This window comes from Pan paniscus, chromosome 13, assembly GCF_029289425.2.
Source record: "Pan paniscus chromosome 13, NHGRI_mPanPan1-v2.0_pri, whole genome shotgun sequence".
Lineage (NCBI taxonomy): Eukaryota > Metazoa > Chordata > Mammalia > Primates > Hominidae > Pan > Pan paniscus.
Genome location: NC_073262.2, coordinates 143,570,478 through 143,584,934, shown reverse-complemented (window position 1 = coordinate 143,584,934; position 14,457 = coordinate 143,570,478). Strand labels below are relative to the sequence as shown.

General features: G+C 57.6%; 1 protein-coding gene across 3 annotated transcripts; it reads left to right on the top strand.

Moving 5' to 3' along the window:
- Positions 1–234: 234 nt before the first annotated feature.
- Positions 235–10,388, top strand: MAB21L4 (mab-21 like 4). 3 transcript variants are annotated; one of them, XM_003813072.5, is made up of 5 exons: positions 235–907; positions 4,672–4,897; positions 6,276–6,429; positions 7,788–8,144; positions 9,274–10,388. In XM_003813072.5, exons 1-5 carry the CDS (start codon positions 394–396, stop codon positions 9,364–9,366), a joined length of 1,344 nt encoding a protein of 447 aa, XP_003813120.2. In that variant the 5' UTR covers positions 235–393; the 3' UTR covers positions 9,367–10,388. The 3 variants fall into 3 exon arrangements, with proteins under 3 accessions (XP_003813120.2, XP_054965425.1, XP_054965424.1); XM_055109450.2 differs by lacking the exon at positions 235–907 and adding an exon at positions 4,400–4,505; XM_055109449.2 differs by lacking the exon at positions 235–907 and adding an exon at positions 4,400–4,562.
- The last annotated feature ends 4,069 nt before the right edge of the window (positions 10,389–14,457 follow it).

The window sequence follows — 14,457 nt, the reverse complement described above, 5'->3', positions numbered from 1 at the left end:
CCCAGGGACGGCACAGTCCAGCGGCAGTATTTCTCCAGGGACCCCAAGCCTGGCTGGGACAGGGGCCGTGCCTTGGGCCTAAGATGAGAGAGCTCTTCTGAAGGGAGGGAGGAGGGTGGTAACCAAACCCAGCCCCCGCCTGCCCTGCATGGCCCCTGTGACATTCCCAATTGCTGGGGACTGACTCACCCCCACTTCAAAGGCCTTAAATAGTTCAGCTATTTCACCTGCCACACTGTGCTGTCACTCTGGAATTCTGCTGTGCGGGAGCTGAGGCCCCACCTGCAGACCTGCTGCTCACCTGGGCAGGTGCCTCCTCACAGCCCATCTGCACAGCTGGCCTGCGGAGTCCTCCTCAGGGGCCCCTGGCCCTCACCTGCCACTGTTGAAGGGATGCCTGCCCCTGCTCTCCCCACCTCAGCCATGGCCGTGCAGGTGCCCCTGTGGCACCACTACCTGCAGGCCATCCGGTCCCGGGAGGCGCCGCGTGCCCAGGACTTCCAGCGCGCAGAGAACGTGCTGCTCACGGTGCTGGAGCGCGTGCATGCCCTGGACCCCCGCTTCATCGTGGACTACTCCCGTGGCCTGGAGGCCTTCCAGTTCGCCCTGCGCTCCTCTGAGGACCCAATGGACATGGAGGTGCCCCTGTGGGTGGATGCCGAGGCTCTACTGATTGAGGAACCAGAGGCCACCCAGCCGGAGGATGGCCTTGAATTATGCCACCTGGGTGTGCCCAGGGAAGGGACTGGCCTGGAGCGGTGGACCACCGAGGATACCTTCACTGCCTCCTCGGAGGGTGACGCCAAGTGCCGTGGACACATTGTGCCCAGCAAGGTCCTGTGTGTCCTCAAGGACCTGCTGGTGGCAGCCATCGTACACTGCAAGCACCACAGTCTCATCGCACCAGGTACAGGCACAGCCCACTCTGCACGCGTATCTGCGTGTACCGAGGGGCTGCTGTGTGGGTGCTCACAGAGCTGTACCTGCCCACTGTGTGGGTGTCTGTGTGCAAGTGTGTGAGTGCACAAGTGTGTGATTGCCATGTACGTGCACACAGGGTGGCAACTGTCCTCTGTGTGTGACTGCACGCACAGGCATGTGTGCATGTGTGTGACACTGTGCAAGTGTGAACAGCGTGTTGGGGCACAGAAGTCGGGAGACCTCACTTAGGTCTTCCAGCTCCAAACGCCTGTAAGAAGACAGATGATGTGTTCCGTGTCGTGTGTGTTTGCACGGGGGTTCCACGGCTACCAGTCGTCCAGTGGCTGGAGTCTGGGGCAGCTGCTTCACTGGTGGCCTTGCAGGAGGGTCCCTCACACGGCTCTGGGCAGGCGGCTCTGTTGCCAGTCACAGCCTGTGACCTTGAGGCTCCCCGAGGCCATCCCATGCCCACTTCCAGTGTCTGATGATGTTGCACCAGGTGGGAGGGGTGTGTGTGTGCCTGCTTGCGTGCGCGTGAGTACAGGGGTGTGAATGCGTGTGCATGTGTGTGCCCGTGTCTTATCAGCTTAGGGCTGAGTTGTCTATTGGTGTCTTGAGCCCCAAGTGGGCTCTGAGGCTGGGCTTCTGCGTGGACCAGGGGCTGGCCTCAGTCTCTCCTCTGGGGCCTTTTGTTTGTTTGTTTGTTTGTGAGACTGAGTCTCACTCTGTCACCCAGGCTGGAGTGCAATGGCACGATCTTGGCTCACTCCGCCTCCTGGGTTCAAGTGATTCTCCTGCCTCAGCCTCCTGAGTAGCTGGGATTACAGGCATGGGCTACCACGCCTAGCTAATTTTTGTATTTTTAGTAGAGACAGGGTTTCACCATGTTGGCCAGGCTGGTCTCGAACTTCTGACCTCAGATGATCCGCCCACCTGGGCCTCTCAAAGTGCTGGGATTACAGGTGTGAGCCACAGCGCCTGGCCCACCTTTGGGGCCTTGTTGATATGGTCCAGGGTGAGTCTGAGCCCAGGGCTCCTTCAGCAGGGGCTGCCTGGACGGCGACGGTCGCTGGGAGGACAGGGCTCAGCCTGTGCAGGGGCCAGGATGATGGGGACCCTGAGTGGTACAGCCATCCTCCAGGGGGTCAGGTTGTCCTGGAAGGGAACTGGGGACTGGAACAGAATTTGTCACATGTGAGTCACCACAGTCCTCACAGGGCTTTGTTGCCTCGAGTCACCTCCCTAGTATTCATCTGACCCTCATGTCCTCTGTGAGGTCAGCGGGTGGGGTCAGCTCACCTTCGCGAGAGGCCGTGATCTGCTTGGGGATGCCCGGCGCTGGGGCCTGCCTGGAGGCAGGGGCACCTCCTGTGGGTTCTGGGGAAGGGTGTGCTGCCACCGCCGCACATAGCCAGGCCTCCAGTCTGCATGCTGGGAGGCCAGGAGGGTGGATTCTAACAGAAGCCCTCCCCAGACCTGTCTAGTGCCCTGGGGTAAGTGACTGACCTGACCTCTGGGGTGTCAGCTTCTGGTGCTCCCAGCCAGCCCTCACCCTGCCCCCAGCCCCTCGGGCTTCCTGCTCCAGCATCTTCTGAACCTCTAATCATGCAGGTCATGGGGTGGGTATTTCTATCTTCTTCCCGACCTCACTTGGCCCTGTCCCCACCTGTGAGACAGGCCCACCCATTGGGGTGAGCAGGAGGCCGTGCCAGGCCCTGAGTCATTCGGATTTGGTCTAAGCCGCCAGGCTCCTCACACCCCCAGAGTGCGTCCTGAGAAAGCAGACCCAATACTGCAGGCCGCGCCCACGGCCCCTGAAGCTGCGCTGGGCTGGGCATGCAGGGAGATTCCAGGCATCGTTTCCTGACACTCACCTTAAAGGGGAAGTGGCAGCCTAGGTGACAGGGGTCAGGCTGCCCCCACCCTGGGAACCGGTGAGACCAGCCTGGGGCTGTGGCCTGTGGCCGGGCTGGTGCAGTTGCGGCTGCCTTCCAAGCTGCCAGGTCACGGGCAGTGAGCGTGTGTGGCCCACGGCAGATGAGGTGTGTGGCCACTAGAGGCGGCTCTGAATGGCAGGCACCTCAAGTGCTGCATGGGGGGGGCCCTCCTTCTCTTTCATTGATGGGAACTGAGGCCCCTGTGGGATGGGCCGCCCAGGCAGCAGGGCCAGGGTTGCCCTGAGGTGGGCCCCAGAGGCGTCCCCAGAACTGCCCCACGGGAGATTGTGGGGGCTGAGGGGTCCACACAGCCAGGACCAGGCTCCCTCCGGAAGGACCCTGGGGCGGTGGGATGGTTGGAAGGCAGGCCCCATGCTCGCTCATGATGGGGACCTTTCCCAAGGCACATGCCAGGATTCCCTCGGGGAAACGCCAGCATGCTGCCTGGGCCCAGCTCCCTGTGACCTGGGCACCCTGGCTGGACAGTACTGGGGAGGGGAGGGGCGGCCTCTCCTCCGGTCCCTGGGCCAGTGTCAGGCGGGGGCTGTGTGGGTGTCTGCAGTCACCCTGAGTGACACCTCACCTCTTCATTCTCGGATATTAATTTGTTTTTGGGGGGGTAGGGCAACTGAGGCAGAGGCCAGAGGGCCCCTGGACTCACCAGAATGCCCCCAGCCCCAGCTCCAGCCCCATTACACCCTGGAACAGGCCCTCCAGGGACTCTGGGCTCTGTGTTAGTGAAGTGGGCACTGGGCTGGGTCCCGGGTGGGGTCCGAGGAGGGAAGGGAGTGGGAAACCTCTTGGTCAGAATGTGCCTCCTGTGGGGGACAGAGGCCGTGGGGCTCTCGGGCAAGGGCTCTCTGGGAAGTGTAGGATCCAGACCTGGTCAGGAATAGTGGCTGAGCTCCGTCACTGTGAGCCTGCTGGCCTGGGCAGCCCAGAAACGGGGGTGGCTGAGCTCCGTCACTGTGAGCCTGCTGCCCTGGGCAGCCCAGAAACGGCGGTGGCCGAGCTGGCTCTCCACTACTGGCAGCTGCCGCCGCCTCTTCTCTCCATGGGAACTGAGCCTCAGCCTGGGCCTGTCCCTCTCTCCCCAGCTGCCCCCATCATGTAGACTGGTCCCCTAGCTGGATCCAACATGGGCTTCCCATGCATGCAGTTGATTTGAGTGGCAGGGGGCTCTCAGGGAAGCTTCCAGGGGCAGGGGCAGGGGCAGGGGGCAGGGGGCAGGGGGGAGGAGGAGGTGAGTTCTGGGGAGGAAAGGCCTAGCTTCGCTCCACCCTCTCCAGCTCTGGAGTGGGAGCCCTGTGGCCCCAGCCTGGACTGCTGCTGCCTCCTCCCCTGCAGAGAAGGCAGCAGAGATGCCAGGGCCATCGTCAGGAGGTAGGGGGCTAGCTGAGGGCTGGGACTTTGGTCCCAGGGCTGGGGCAGAGTGAGCAGGCTCAGGAAGGCCTGGGAAGGCACAGCAGGCGTGGTCCTGGGGTGTGGGGTGAGGGTGGTGCCTGGCAAAGGAAAACCTCACGTAGGACGCTGCTGTCATCACTGGTGCTACAAGTCGCTGAGCTGACAGTTGTGCCGAGGACTGTCACCATTGGGCAGGCATGGTGGCCAGCTCCTCACTTGGCTGAGGTCCAGGGATGGACACAGGTGTCTGGGGTTGGGGAGCTGCAGCCTGCAGGTGGGGGCCAGCAGAGAGGGCTGCAGGTGAGAGGTGATGAGGGGCAGGGGCCAAGTTGGCAGCAGGAGGAGGGCTGTGGAGTGTCCTGGGCAGGTGAGGCAAGTCGAGGGGCCGGCGTGACTTGGGTCTTTGCAGGTTCGCTGAACGCGGCCAGCCTGAGGGAGGAGCAGCTCCACCTGTCCTTGCTGGTGTCCAGCGGCTGGAGAACAATCAGCTTCCACGTGGTGCCCGTGGTGAGAAGGAAGCTTGGGGCGCCTGCCCTGGAGGGGGTGCAGCAGATGCCCGGATTCCCTGAGGGCAGCTTGAGAAGGATCCTCAGCCAAGGGGTGGACCTGGTGCCGGCCAGCACCCAGCTCTGGAGGTAGGCTCACCCTCCTGGTCACAAGGTTCCTGGGGAGGGGGCAGGAAGGGGCCACTGCCCCCATGCTCCCCTGGCCCCAGCCAGGAGGATCTGCAGGGTCCTCCGTCTGCCTCTGCCCCCATGGGCATGTGTGTTCCACTGAGATTACTGGGGTCTCTGGCTGTAGGGAGGGTGGAAATGTGTCCTCTCCCAAGTGGAAAGGGGCCTGGTGACATCTGACACTGGGTGATGAGAGACCTGGAATTGTGGACGGCTGCCCTAGACCAGACCTTTCACTACCCAGCTTTTGCTTGGGGCAGGAAAATAGCTGAGAGGTCAGGCAACCTCTCCAGGCAGGTGGGTTCCCAGAGAAGCTGAGAGGGTTCCCACACAGTGGGGGTGCGTCCACATTGATGTCTGTGAGAGGAAGGAGAGGGGCACTGGGCACAGGCTGAGCTCCCCTGGAGACCCCTAGCCAATGGCCACGGACCGCACCCCATCCAGATCTGACACCACTGCAACAGCCCCTCAGGGTGGCTCACCCCGCCTCACTTGCTGGAAGGATGGTTGAATCCACGCTCGTCAGTGGAGGGCTTTGCAAAGCTGGTTATGTCCCTCCTGTGGTTTTCCCCTGCAAGGAAAGGTTCAGCGGAGCGCCAGTCACCTGCCCTGCATTGCCGCTGACCCCTTCACGCCAGGCAGGGGCGGCGTCCAAGCTTGTGGAATAACTACCTGCCCGCCTGCCAAGGAAGGGGAAGGGCTGGGCTGGGCAGAATCATTTTTGCAAGTAAATGGGAAAATGACATTTTTGGTGCCCCACATCCTGTAGACTTGGGGGGGACACTGGGCGCGTTACTGGCCCCTGTTGTGGCTCCTTGAAGGGTGGGCCCATGAGGGTGCGGTGCCAAGACTCCACCACCTCAGCCCATCCAGCATGCACGCAGCAAGTCATCTGGTGTGAGCTGCTCTGAGCTGTGGGCATAGGCGGGGCTGGGGTGTGGGGCAGAGATTCTGAGCCCATCATGCGGCCACCCCTGGAGGCTGCCGCCCTGGGCTTCCTGAAGGGGCCATGAGTGGAGCTGTCACACCCCCGGGCTGAGTGGTTCCAACCTGGGCAGGTCTGAGAGGCACCTTCCTGTCTACACAAAGGGCCAGGCTGGCCTGGAGGCTCCTACATCCCTCCGTATTCAGGGCCAGGGAGTCTCCACGAAAAGCAGGCGTGCACACTGCACAGCTGATGACAGCAGCTCCCGAGAAGCCTGGGTTCCGGCTGGGTCCCACCAGCAGACGCAGCACAGCACGACCCTGGCCAGGGCCCGAACCTCCGGGGCTCAGAAGCTCCCCATGCTGGGGGCCAACAGCGGCGGGGGCTGACCCAGTGCATCTGTCTGGGCCCCAGGACCTCCACTGACTACCTGCTCACGAGGCTGCTGGGGGAGCTGGGCTCCCTGCAGGGTCATCGCCTGGACAGCCTCTCCATCCTCGACCGGGTCAACCACGAGAGCTGGCGTGACAGTGGCCGGACTGACGGCCTGACCTTTGGCCACCTGAAGGTACCCAGGGCGGGACTCAGCGGGTTGTCTGTCACCAGGGCCCAGGGGTAGGTGCACCCAGGCGTGTCCCTCCTGCCAGCCCTGACTGGCAGGCAGCTGCTATGAGTCCCAAGTCGGAGTTGGGGGGATTCTGAGGGCCTGCCCAGGTTCTGAGGAGGTGAGGCCGTGGCTCATGAGGGTCATGGGAATGTGGCCGCGGGTGCCGTGGTGCTGCAGGCTGGCCTTCGCCATCCCTAGGCGGTGACCTCGGAGGCCCTCCTGGCCCTGGGACACTGTTGGGTAGAATCTCAGGGTGGGGCCTCACAGAGCCCAGTGTTCCCGCCCAGCCAGCCTCCTCCCAGTGTCTGGGAATGTCACCTGGCTGGGACACCTCCCTCTGGGGGTTCCCAGGAGAGTCCAGGCACACCCTTCTCTCTGCTTCCTGGGCCACAGTGACATTCTGCAGAACCCTGTCCTTCTGGGGCTTTGTAACATCAAATGCTGAGAAGAACAAGGAACAGGCAGGGGCCAGGGATTCCAACCCACCCCAACCCCGAGGAAGCAGGTGGGGGCTGTGCTGTCTTGGGGTCTGCTCGGCTGGCCCCTCCCTGGAGTGTGTGGCCAGCCGGGCGCTGCTCCACAGATGGGGCTGGCCCCTCCGCCTGGCTCAGTGTTGAGGGAGAGGTGCCCCTCCTGGTGTCCGGAGTCCCTAGGTGACCTCTGGCCACGCCCTCTCAGGCCCCCACCTGACCTGGAGCTTCCAGCCCCCCTTGAGGTTGGATGCATGGTGGTTCCCAAGCCCCAAACTCAACTGCAGGGTGAGGGGCCATGGGAGAAGAGGGTTTGAAAAGCCGCTGTGAGACAGGGCCTGTGAGACAGGGCCTGGGGCAGCATGGAGTGGAGGGGTGTCTGGAGCGGCCGCAGGCAGCTCAGGTCTTGTGGTTCAGGCCAGGGCTCATGAGCACACAGGCTAGGACTGTGACAATGCCATGGGCCCATTGGGTTGGGCTGCAGGAGGTGAGTAGGAGCTCAAAGGGGCGGAGGGAAGGAGAGAAAGGCCCAGAGGATGCTGGGAGCTGCAGAGGCCCCCCCAAGGGAGGTCCTGGGGGGTGAAAGGAGGAGCTGGGGTGGGGCGCCAGGGCCAGAGCCAGGCAGGGGAGGAGAGAGAGGGGTTCATGCCTTCGGGAGCCAGCAGGCTGGGGGCAGTGGGTGGGAGGGGCCTGGGACTCCGACTGGGACGTGGAGGGGAGGGCACAGGGTAGGAAGAGGTGTGGGTAGGAGCAGGGAGGGGCAGCCAGGGTGAGGGTGGGAGCGCAGGGTGGGAGCACAGGGTGGGCCGGGTGGGCCAGGAGGCCAGGGCTGACCCTGCTGTCCTGCAGATGGTGCTGCTGTGGGCCTCTGTGCTCTTCCCGGTGCCCGAGGACTGGGCAGAGCTGCAGGGCGCCGTGTACCGCCTGCTGGTGGTGCTGCTCTGTTGCCTGGCCATGCGGAAGCTGCCCCACTTCCTCCACCCGCAGCGCAACCTGCTGCAGGGCAGCGGCCTGGACCTCGGCGCCATCTACCAGCGCGTGGAGGGCTTCGCCAGCCAGCCCGAGGCGGCCCTGCGCATCCATGCCACCCACCTGGGCCGCAGCCCCCCGCCGCGCATCGGCTCCGGGTTCAAGGCGCTCCTGCAGCTGCCAGCCAGTGACCCCACTTACTGGGCCACTGCCTACTTCGACGTCCTGCTGGACAAGGTGGGTGCTGGCCGCGGGGGCCTTGGGCAGGCCCGGGGGCATGGGAGGGTGGAATGGAGCCCTGGCCTGGCTCCCTGCCCATTCTCTCCCGGGTCAGCAGCCCCAGGAATGCCGAGGCCAGGTCAGGGCTCGGATGGAGAGCGTCTGTGGGGACATGTGATGTCTGGGGGTCACACGGGCCGTGGGGGTCCCCTCACTGGTGGCCTCACAGGGCCTGGGGCTTCTCCCTGGAACCAGGGCAGTGGGTCTGACCCTGCTTCTGTTTCCCACCAGAATTGCCCCCCAGCTCACACTTGGTAAATGCTCAGAGCCCCAGCTGCCCACCCTGGAGTTCCATTCCTCATGAAGGGATATGGCCTTACCTGGGCCCCAGAGGGACCATTTTTTTCTCCCTGGACTCAAGAATCCACAGCCGTGCTCCTTGGGACCCTGTGTCCCCTGGGCCACTTCTCATGGGTGCCTGGAGGCTCCACCAACTGCCCCTCCCTGTGCCCCAGGCTCTGCCACCTCTGCTGAGCCTGCCCGGAGTCCACCCTGCTCCTCGCCCAGGGCCCGGCCCTCACCCTCATACCAGGAGCAAACACAATCTCCTTCCAGGGCACAAACAGGGGTTTCTCAGCCACCCTCTCCTGTGTCCTAGTGGCAGTGAGGCCCCAGGGTAGCCACCCTCTGCTGGGCATCTCCTATCCTATTTTAGCAAACTTCCGCCTGTTGAGATGCTGATGGCCTCCTGGGGTCTCCCCTCATGCCCAACACTTAAGAATTTTTACCCCAGAGCCTGCAGATTAGGGGGCAAAGGCCATGCTCTGTGCTCTCAGCAGACCTGTGTGGGCAGGGTGCGGTGAGGGTGGGGTGGTCACCGGAGGCAGCCTTCAAGCAGCACCCTGTGGGGCCTCCTCCTCAGTGTAGGCCCATGCCAGGGACGCCGTGTGTGGGGAGGGGCTCAGGGAGCAGCAGAGGCTGGGGCCGCTCCGCCTCTGGGATGCCTGTCCAGGCAGATACCCGGGGCAGGAAGGCCCGGCATGGCCCAGGGAGGGCCAGTTGTTCCACGCTGTGCTCTCGGCCCTGAGAGCTTATCATGGGCTCCAGGGGTCCCTGTAACCCTTCTCCCCTACAACCCTGCCTGTAGTTCCAGGTCTTCAACATCCAGGATAAGGACCGGATCTCTGCCATGCAGAGCATCTTCCAGAAGACCAGGACTCTGGGCGGCGAGGAGAGCTGAGCTGGGCCACCTGGTCTCAGCCACCTGTTCTTGGCTCCCCGACAGACTCTGCACTGCACCATGGGAGGCTCCTGGGACGTTTGGAAGAAGAAACGGGCTTCTCCTTGAGGGGGCAGTGGAGGGATTTTGTCCCCAGGAGTGGCCTCTGAGAGTCTTTCAGTGCCTGGTGGGGCAGGGCAGGCCTCTTGGAGCACCTCCTCCCTGGGTCAGGGCCTGGATGCAGGTGCCAAGCTCTCCGTGTGGTGCATGGTGACCCAGCCACGTGGTGTTGTCAAGCAAACAGCATCGGCAGGAGACCTGGAGCTGAGGACTTGGCCCTGCCTGCACTGTATGCCATTCCTTGGTGACGAAATGCTGTATATTTGGTTTTGAAAAAATGAATGTGCTGGGTATACACAGCAGAAAGGGTACTGTCCACTTTTTGTATATCAGTGTGGAAAATATTTCCCCTAGAAGTAGAAGAGGCTCATGTGCTGATGGATAATTTTGAGTCTTCTCCATTCTCTGTGAATGACCCCCTTCCCCAGGCATCCCCACCTCCTACCTCGTTCTTAGAGCAAACTAAAGCCAAATGAGGGTGCACACACAGCCATGAGCCCACCTGCCCAGGACTACTCCCATCTGCTTCTTCCCGTCCCCGTGGAAGTGGCCCCTGATATGGTTTGTATCTGTATCCCCACCCAAATCTCAGGTAGAATTGGATCTGTGTCCCCACCCAAGTCTCAGGTAGACTTGTAATCCCCAGTGTTGGAGGAGGGGCCCAGTGGGAGGTGATTGGATCATGGGGGTGGATTTCTCCCTTACTGTTCTCATGATAGTGAGTGAGTTCTCATGAGATCTGGTTTTTTGAGTGTGTGGCCCCTCCCCCTCTCCTTTTGCTCTCTTCCTCTTTCTCCGGCCATGTAAGATATGCCTCCTTCTCCTTCACCTTCCACCATGATTGTCAGTTTCCTGAGGCCTCCCAGCCATGCTTCCTGTATAGCCTGTGGGACCGTGAGTCAATTAAACCTCTTTATCCATTACCCAGTCTCAGGTAGTTGTTTACAGCAGTACAAGAACCTACTAAATATCCCCCCTCTCTGATGTAAGGTGTCCTCTCCTGGCATCTGATGCCACCCCCACTCTGTCCTTACCATTCTTTGTGCCCGCAACTCACATTCTCTCATCAGCCCAGCACTGCCTGCCTGTAGCCCATGACCTGCATGGGTCCTGCCCATTGGACATTTCTTATTCTCCATCTTTGGCCTCTCAGGGGCATTGACCCCTCAGTGCCTGAGCCACAGCTCACACCTTTGGCTCTTGGAGGGGACCTGCAATTCATGCAGCAGCAGCTCCCTGGAGCCTCCTTGAAAGGGACCTCTGGCCATCTGCCAGAGGAAGCACAGACTCATGACAGGAGATGCCCAGGACCCTTGAAGGCTGCAAGATCCAGGGCCTGAGCTGACACCCACACAAGGGGACACAAAATGCCATCACTTCTCCCCCATTAGAATGGGGGCTGGTGGAAGCAGAATCTTGGTTCACATCTGATTCATAATGGAACCGAAGGGCCAGGCCCACCCTGTGGCCATTCCCTTGGCATTTGATTGTGAAGCAGGGTGGCCGTACATAGCAGGAATAAGAGCTGGAATAGCAGGAAGGGCCAAGGGGAAGTTTATTTCAAAATCATCCCTATTCCCATGGCCAAGATAACCCAGCAAAACATACCACATCCTGGGTGTCCTAACAGAATTTAGTTCTACTTTCAGAGACTTTACTTCACCAATATGGCTGCAGTAGAAGCCAGATGGATTATGGTGAATGGTAGTGGGTTACATAAACTTAACCAAGCTGTAACCCGTAGTCCAGGTGCTGTGCTAGACGTGGTATCCTTAGTACAACAGGACAGCAGGGCCTCTGGAACTTGTATGTGGTCACTGGCCTGGGAGAAAGGCATTCTTTCCAATCCCCATCAGAGGGGAGGCTCAGACACGGTTTGCATTCACTTGGAAGAGATAACATAAGTTCACTGTCTGGCCCAGACTGATGTTAACCCTCTCTTCTCTGTCACAATGTAGGCCTAATGGGCCTTCATCACCTGGATGGTCTATAGAATATTACGCTGGTTCACTGTATTGATGACATCATGCCAATTCGAACTGGAGAGGATTGACTGGAAAGTACTTTGGATGCCTTCTAAGACCATTCATTCCAGAGGGTGGGAGACAAACTTTACAGTCTCAGGGCCTGGCCCAGAGATTAAGACTTTAGAGGCTCAGTGGTCTGGGGCATGCTGAGACATTGCTTCCAAGGTAAAGGGGAAGTTTTTGTACCTTGCCCCACCTACTGTGAAGAACAGGCATGGTGCTGTGTGGGCCTCATTGGATTTTGGAGGCTGCATGCACCTCACTTGGAAATGTCCATTTGCTGGGGGACTCAGAAGGCTGTTGGTTCTGAGTGGGGCCAGGGCACAGGCAGGTTCTTGAGTAGATTCACGCTATGATACCACCATGGTGCCAATGGTATCTGCAGTAGAAAGGGGCACCATGTGGCATCTCTGGCAAACCCCAAAAGAGGAGGTGAAGTCCTGGAACGAGAGCAAATTGTCTGCAGCAGAGAAGTATTCACTGTTCAAAAGCAGCATTTGGTGTGATATTGGGCCCCTGGCCAGGGGACACCAAGTAACTGTGTGACCTGAGCTGCCCACCATGAGCTGAATGTTATGGGGTCCTAAGTTTGGGGGTGGCAGTGGTGGTGCAACAGCAATCCATTGTACATGGACATGGCCTCTTCAGGGCCAGGCCAAGCAGGGTGGGTGGAAACAAGTCAGTTAGATGAACAATGGCCTGGGTCACCCTATCATCACCTACGTGCACCTGTGCCTCTCCTTTAACCTCACACATAATGGCCTTGAGAGGGTTCCCTGGGACTAGATGACCGAGGAAGAAAATCTTGAGCCTGGTTCATGGATATGATGGCTTGGTCTTTTGGTGCGAACCAAAATGGACTTTCCCAACTCAGGGTTCCTAGAAGAGAGTGGTGAGGGAAAATCCTCCGCATGGGCAGAGTATCAAGAAATAGAAACTGGGCCAGGCGCGGTGGCTCACGTCTGTAATCCCAGCACTTTGGGAGGCCGAGGTGGGTGGATCACCTGAGGTCAGGAGTTTGAGACCAGCCTGGCCAACATGGTAAAACCCTGTCTCTACTAAAAATACAAAAAATTAGCCGGGCATGGTGGCAGGTGCCTGTAATCCCAGCTACTCGGGAGGCTGAGGCAGGAGGATTGCTTGAACCTGGGAGGTGGAGGTTGCGGTAAGCCGAGATCCCACCATTGCACTCCAGCCTGGGCAACAAGAGTGAAACTCCGTCTCAAAAAAAAAAAAAAAAAAAAAAAAAAAAAAGAAAAGAAAAGAAATAGAAATCGTTCATCTCTTTTGTTTGGAGAGACAAGTGGCCCAAGGAAAGAAAACACACAAACATTAAGACAAAGAGTATTACCAGAGGTAAGGGGCGATATTTCACAATGATAAAAATAGTCAGTTCATCAAGAAGGTGTAACAATCCTAACAACAGACCTTCAAAATCATGAGGATGAATGCATAGAGTTAAAGGGAGAAGGAGACAAGACCACATTCATGCTGGGAGAACTGAACACCCCACTCTCAGTACTTCATAGAAAAAGCAGGCAAAAAAACAAACCAAAACAAACAACAACAACAAAACCCCAGTGATACAAAGAAGACTTGAACAATGCTGTCATCCAGGCGGACCTGAGGAAGCTCACACCTGACAATGACGAAGACACGTGCATCTCGTGTCCATGGGATAGTCACCGAGACTGCTGCTAGTTTATAAAACAGACTCTCAGTACATGTTCAAAATACTGAAGTCCATATACAGTATGAGCTCTGACCACAACAGACATAAATTTGAAATAAAAAACAAAAATACATTTAGAATATCCACCAAATATCTGAACATTACACAGTATAAGTCTAAATAGTCTGTGGTTCAAAGAAGAAATCACAAGGAAATTATAAAATATTTTGATCTGAGTGATTCCAAAAACACCATTGATCAAAATTTGGGAGATGCAGTCAAGAAAGCGCTCAGAGGGAAATGTTTAGCTTTAAATGCTCATACTAGAAAACAAATAAATGTTTAAAATCAATTAAGCTTCTACCATAGGAAGCTAGAAAAAGAGGAGCAAATTAAAACCAAAGGAAGTAAAATAAAAGGAACAATAAGAGTGGAAATCAATACAAAGCAAACAATTGAGAAAATGATGGTAAATGTCGCTTTTTTGGAGAGACTAATAAAATCAGTAACCCCCTAGCAAGACTGATCGATGGGGGAAAAAAAGGAGAAAATATAAATTACCAATACCAGGAATGAAACAGGGAAATCAATAGAGAGCCCGTAAGCATTAAAGGATAATAAAGGGATATTACGGATGATTTTATGCCAACACATTCAACAACTTGGAATCAAGCATGCTCTGGGTAACACAAATTACCAAAACGGGCACAAAGAGAGAGACAAAAATCTAAAGAACTCTAGTCTATGAAAACATTAGAAGTCATTAAAAAAAATCCTTCCCATAAAGAAAGCTCCGGTCCCATAAAGCTTCACTGGACAATTCTACCAAAATATAAGGAAAAAAAAAATAGTCCCTATTCTAGACAAATTTAATTGATAAATAAAGGAAAAGAAAATACTGTCCAAACCACTTTACAAGACCAATGTAACCTTGCTATCAAAACCTGACAAATATATTACGAGAAAATAAGAGGTCAGTCAACGAAACAGCACATCCATAGAATATAGAAACATAACTTTATGATCATCTCACCATAGGCAGAAAAGGTATTTGACAAAATACAACAGCTGTTAGTGATAAATACCCTCTGCAAACTAGGACAGGTGAGGACTTCCTGCCTCTGAGAGCAGGGCAGCTGCAGAAATCCCACTGCCGCCGTCAGCCTGACGCTGAGACATTGAACACGTCTCCAAGGCGAGAAGGTGCACGCTCATCACTGAGATTCAGCAGTGTATTTGTGGCCCACACCGGTGCAATGAAGCAAGTAAAAGTACATAAAAGGCAGAAGATGT

Coding starts and splice junctions, on each gene's coding strand:
- MAB21L4 (XM_003813072.5), top strand. CDS start 394: ATGCCTGCCCCTGCTCTCCCCACCTCAGCCATGGCCGTGCAGGTGCCC. Junction 6,430..7,787: donor TGACCTTTGGCCACCTGAAG/GTACCCAGGGCG, acceptor GCTGTCCTGCAG/ATGGTGCTGCTGTGGGCCTC. Junction 8,145..9,273: donor TCGACGTCCTGCTGGACAAG/GTGGGTGCTGGC, acceptor CCCTGCCTGTAG/TTCCAGGTCTTCAACATCCA.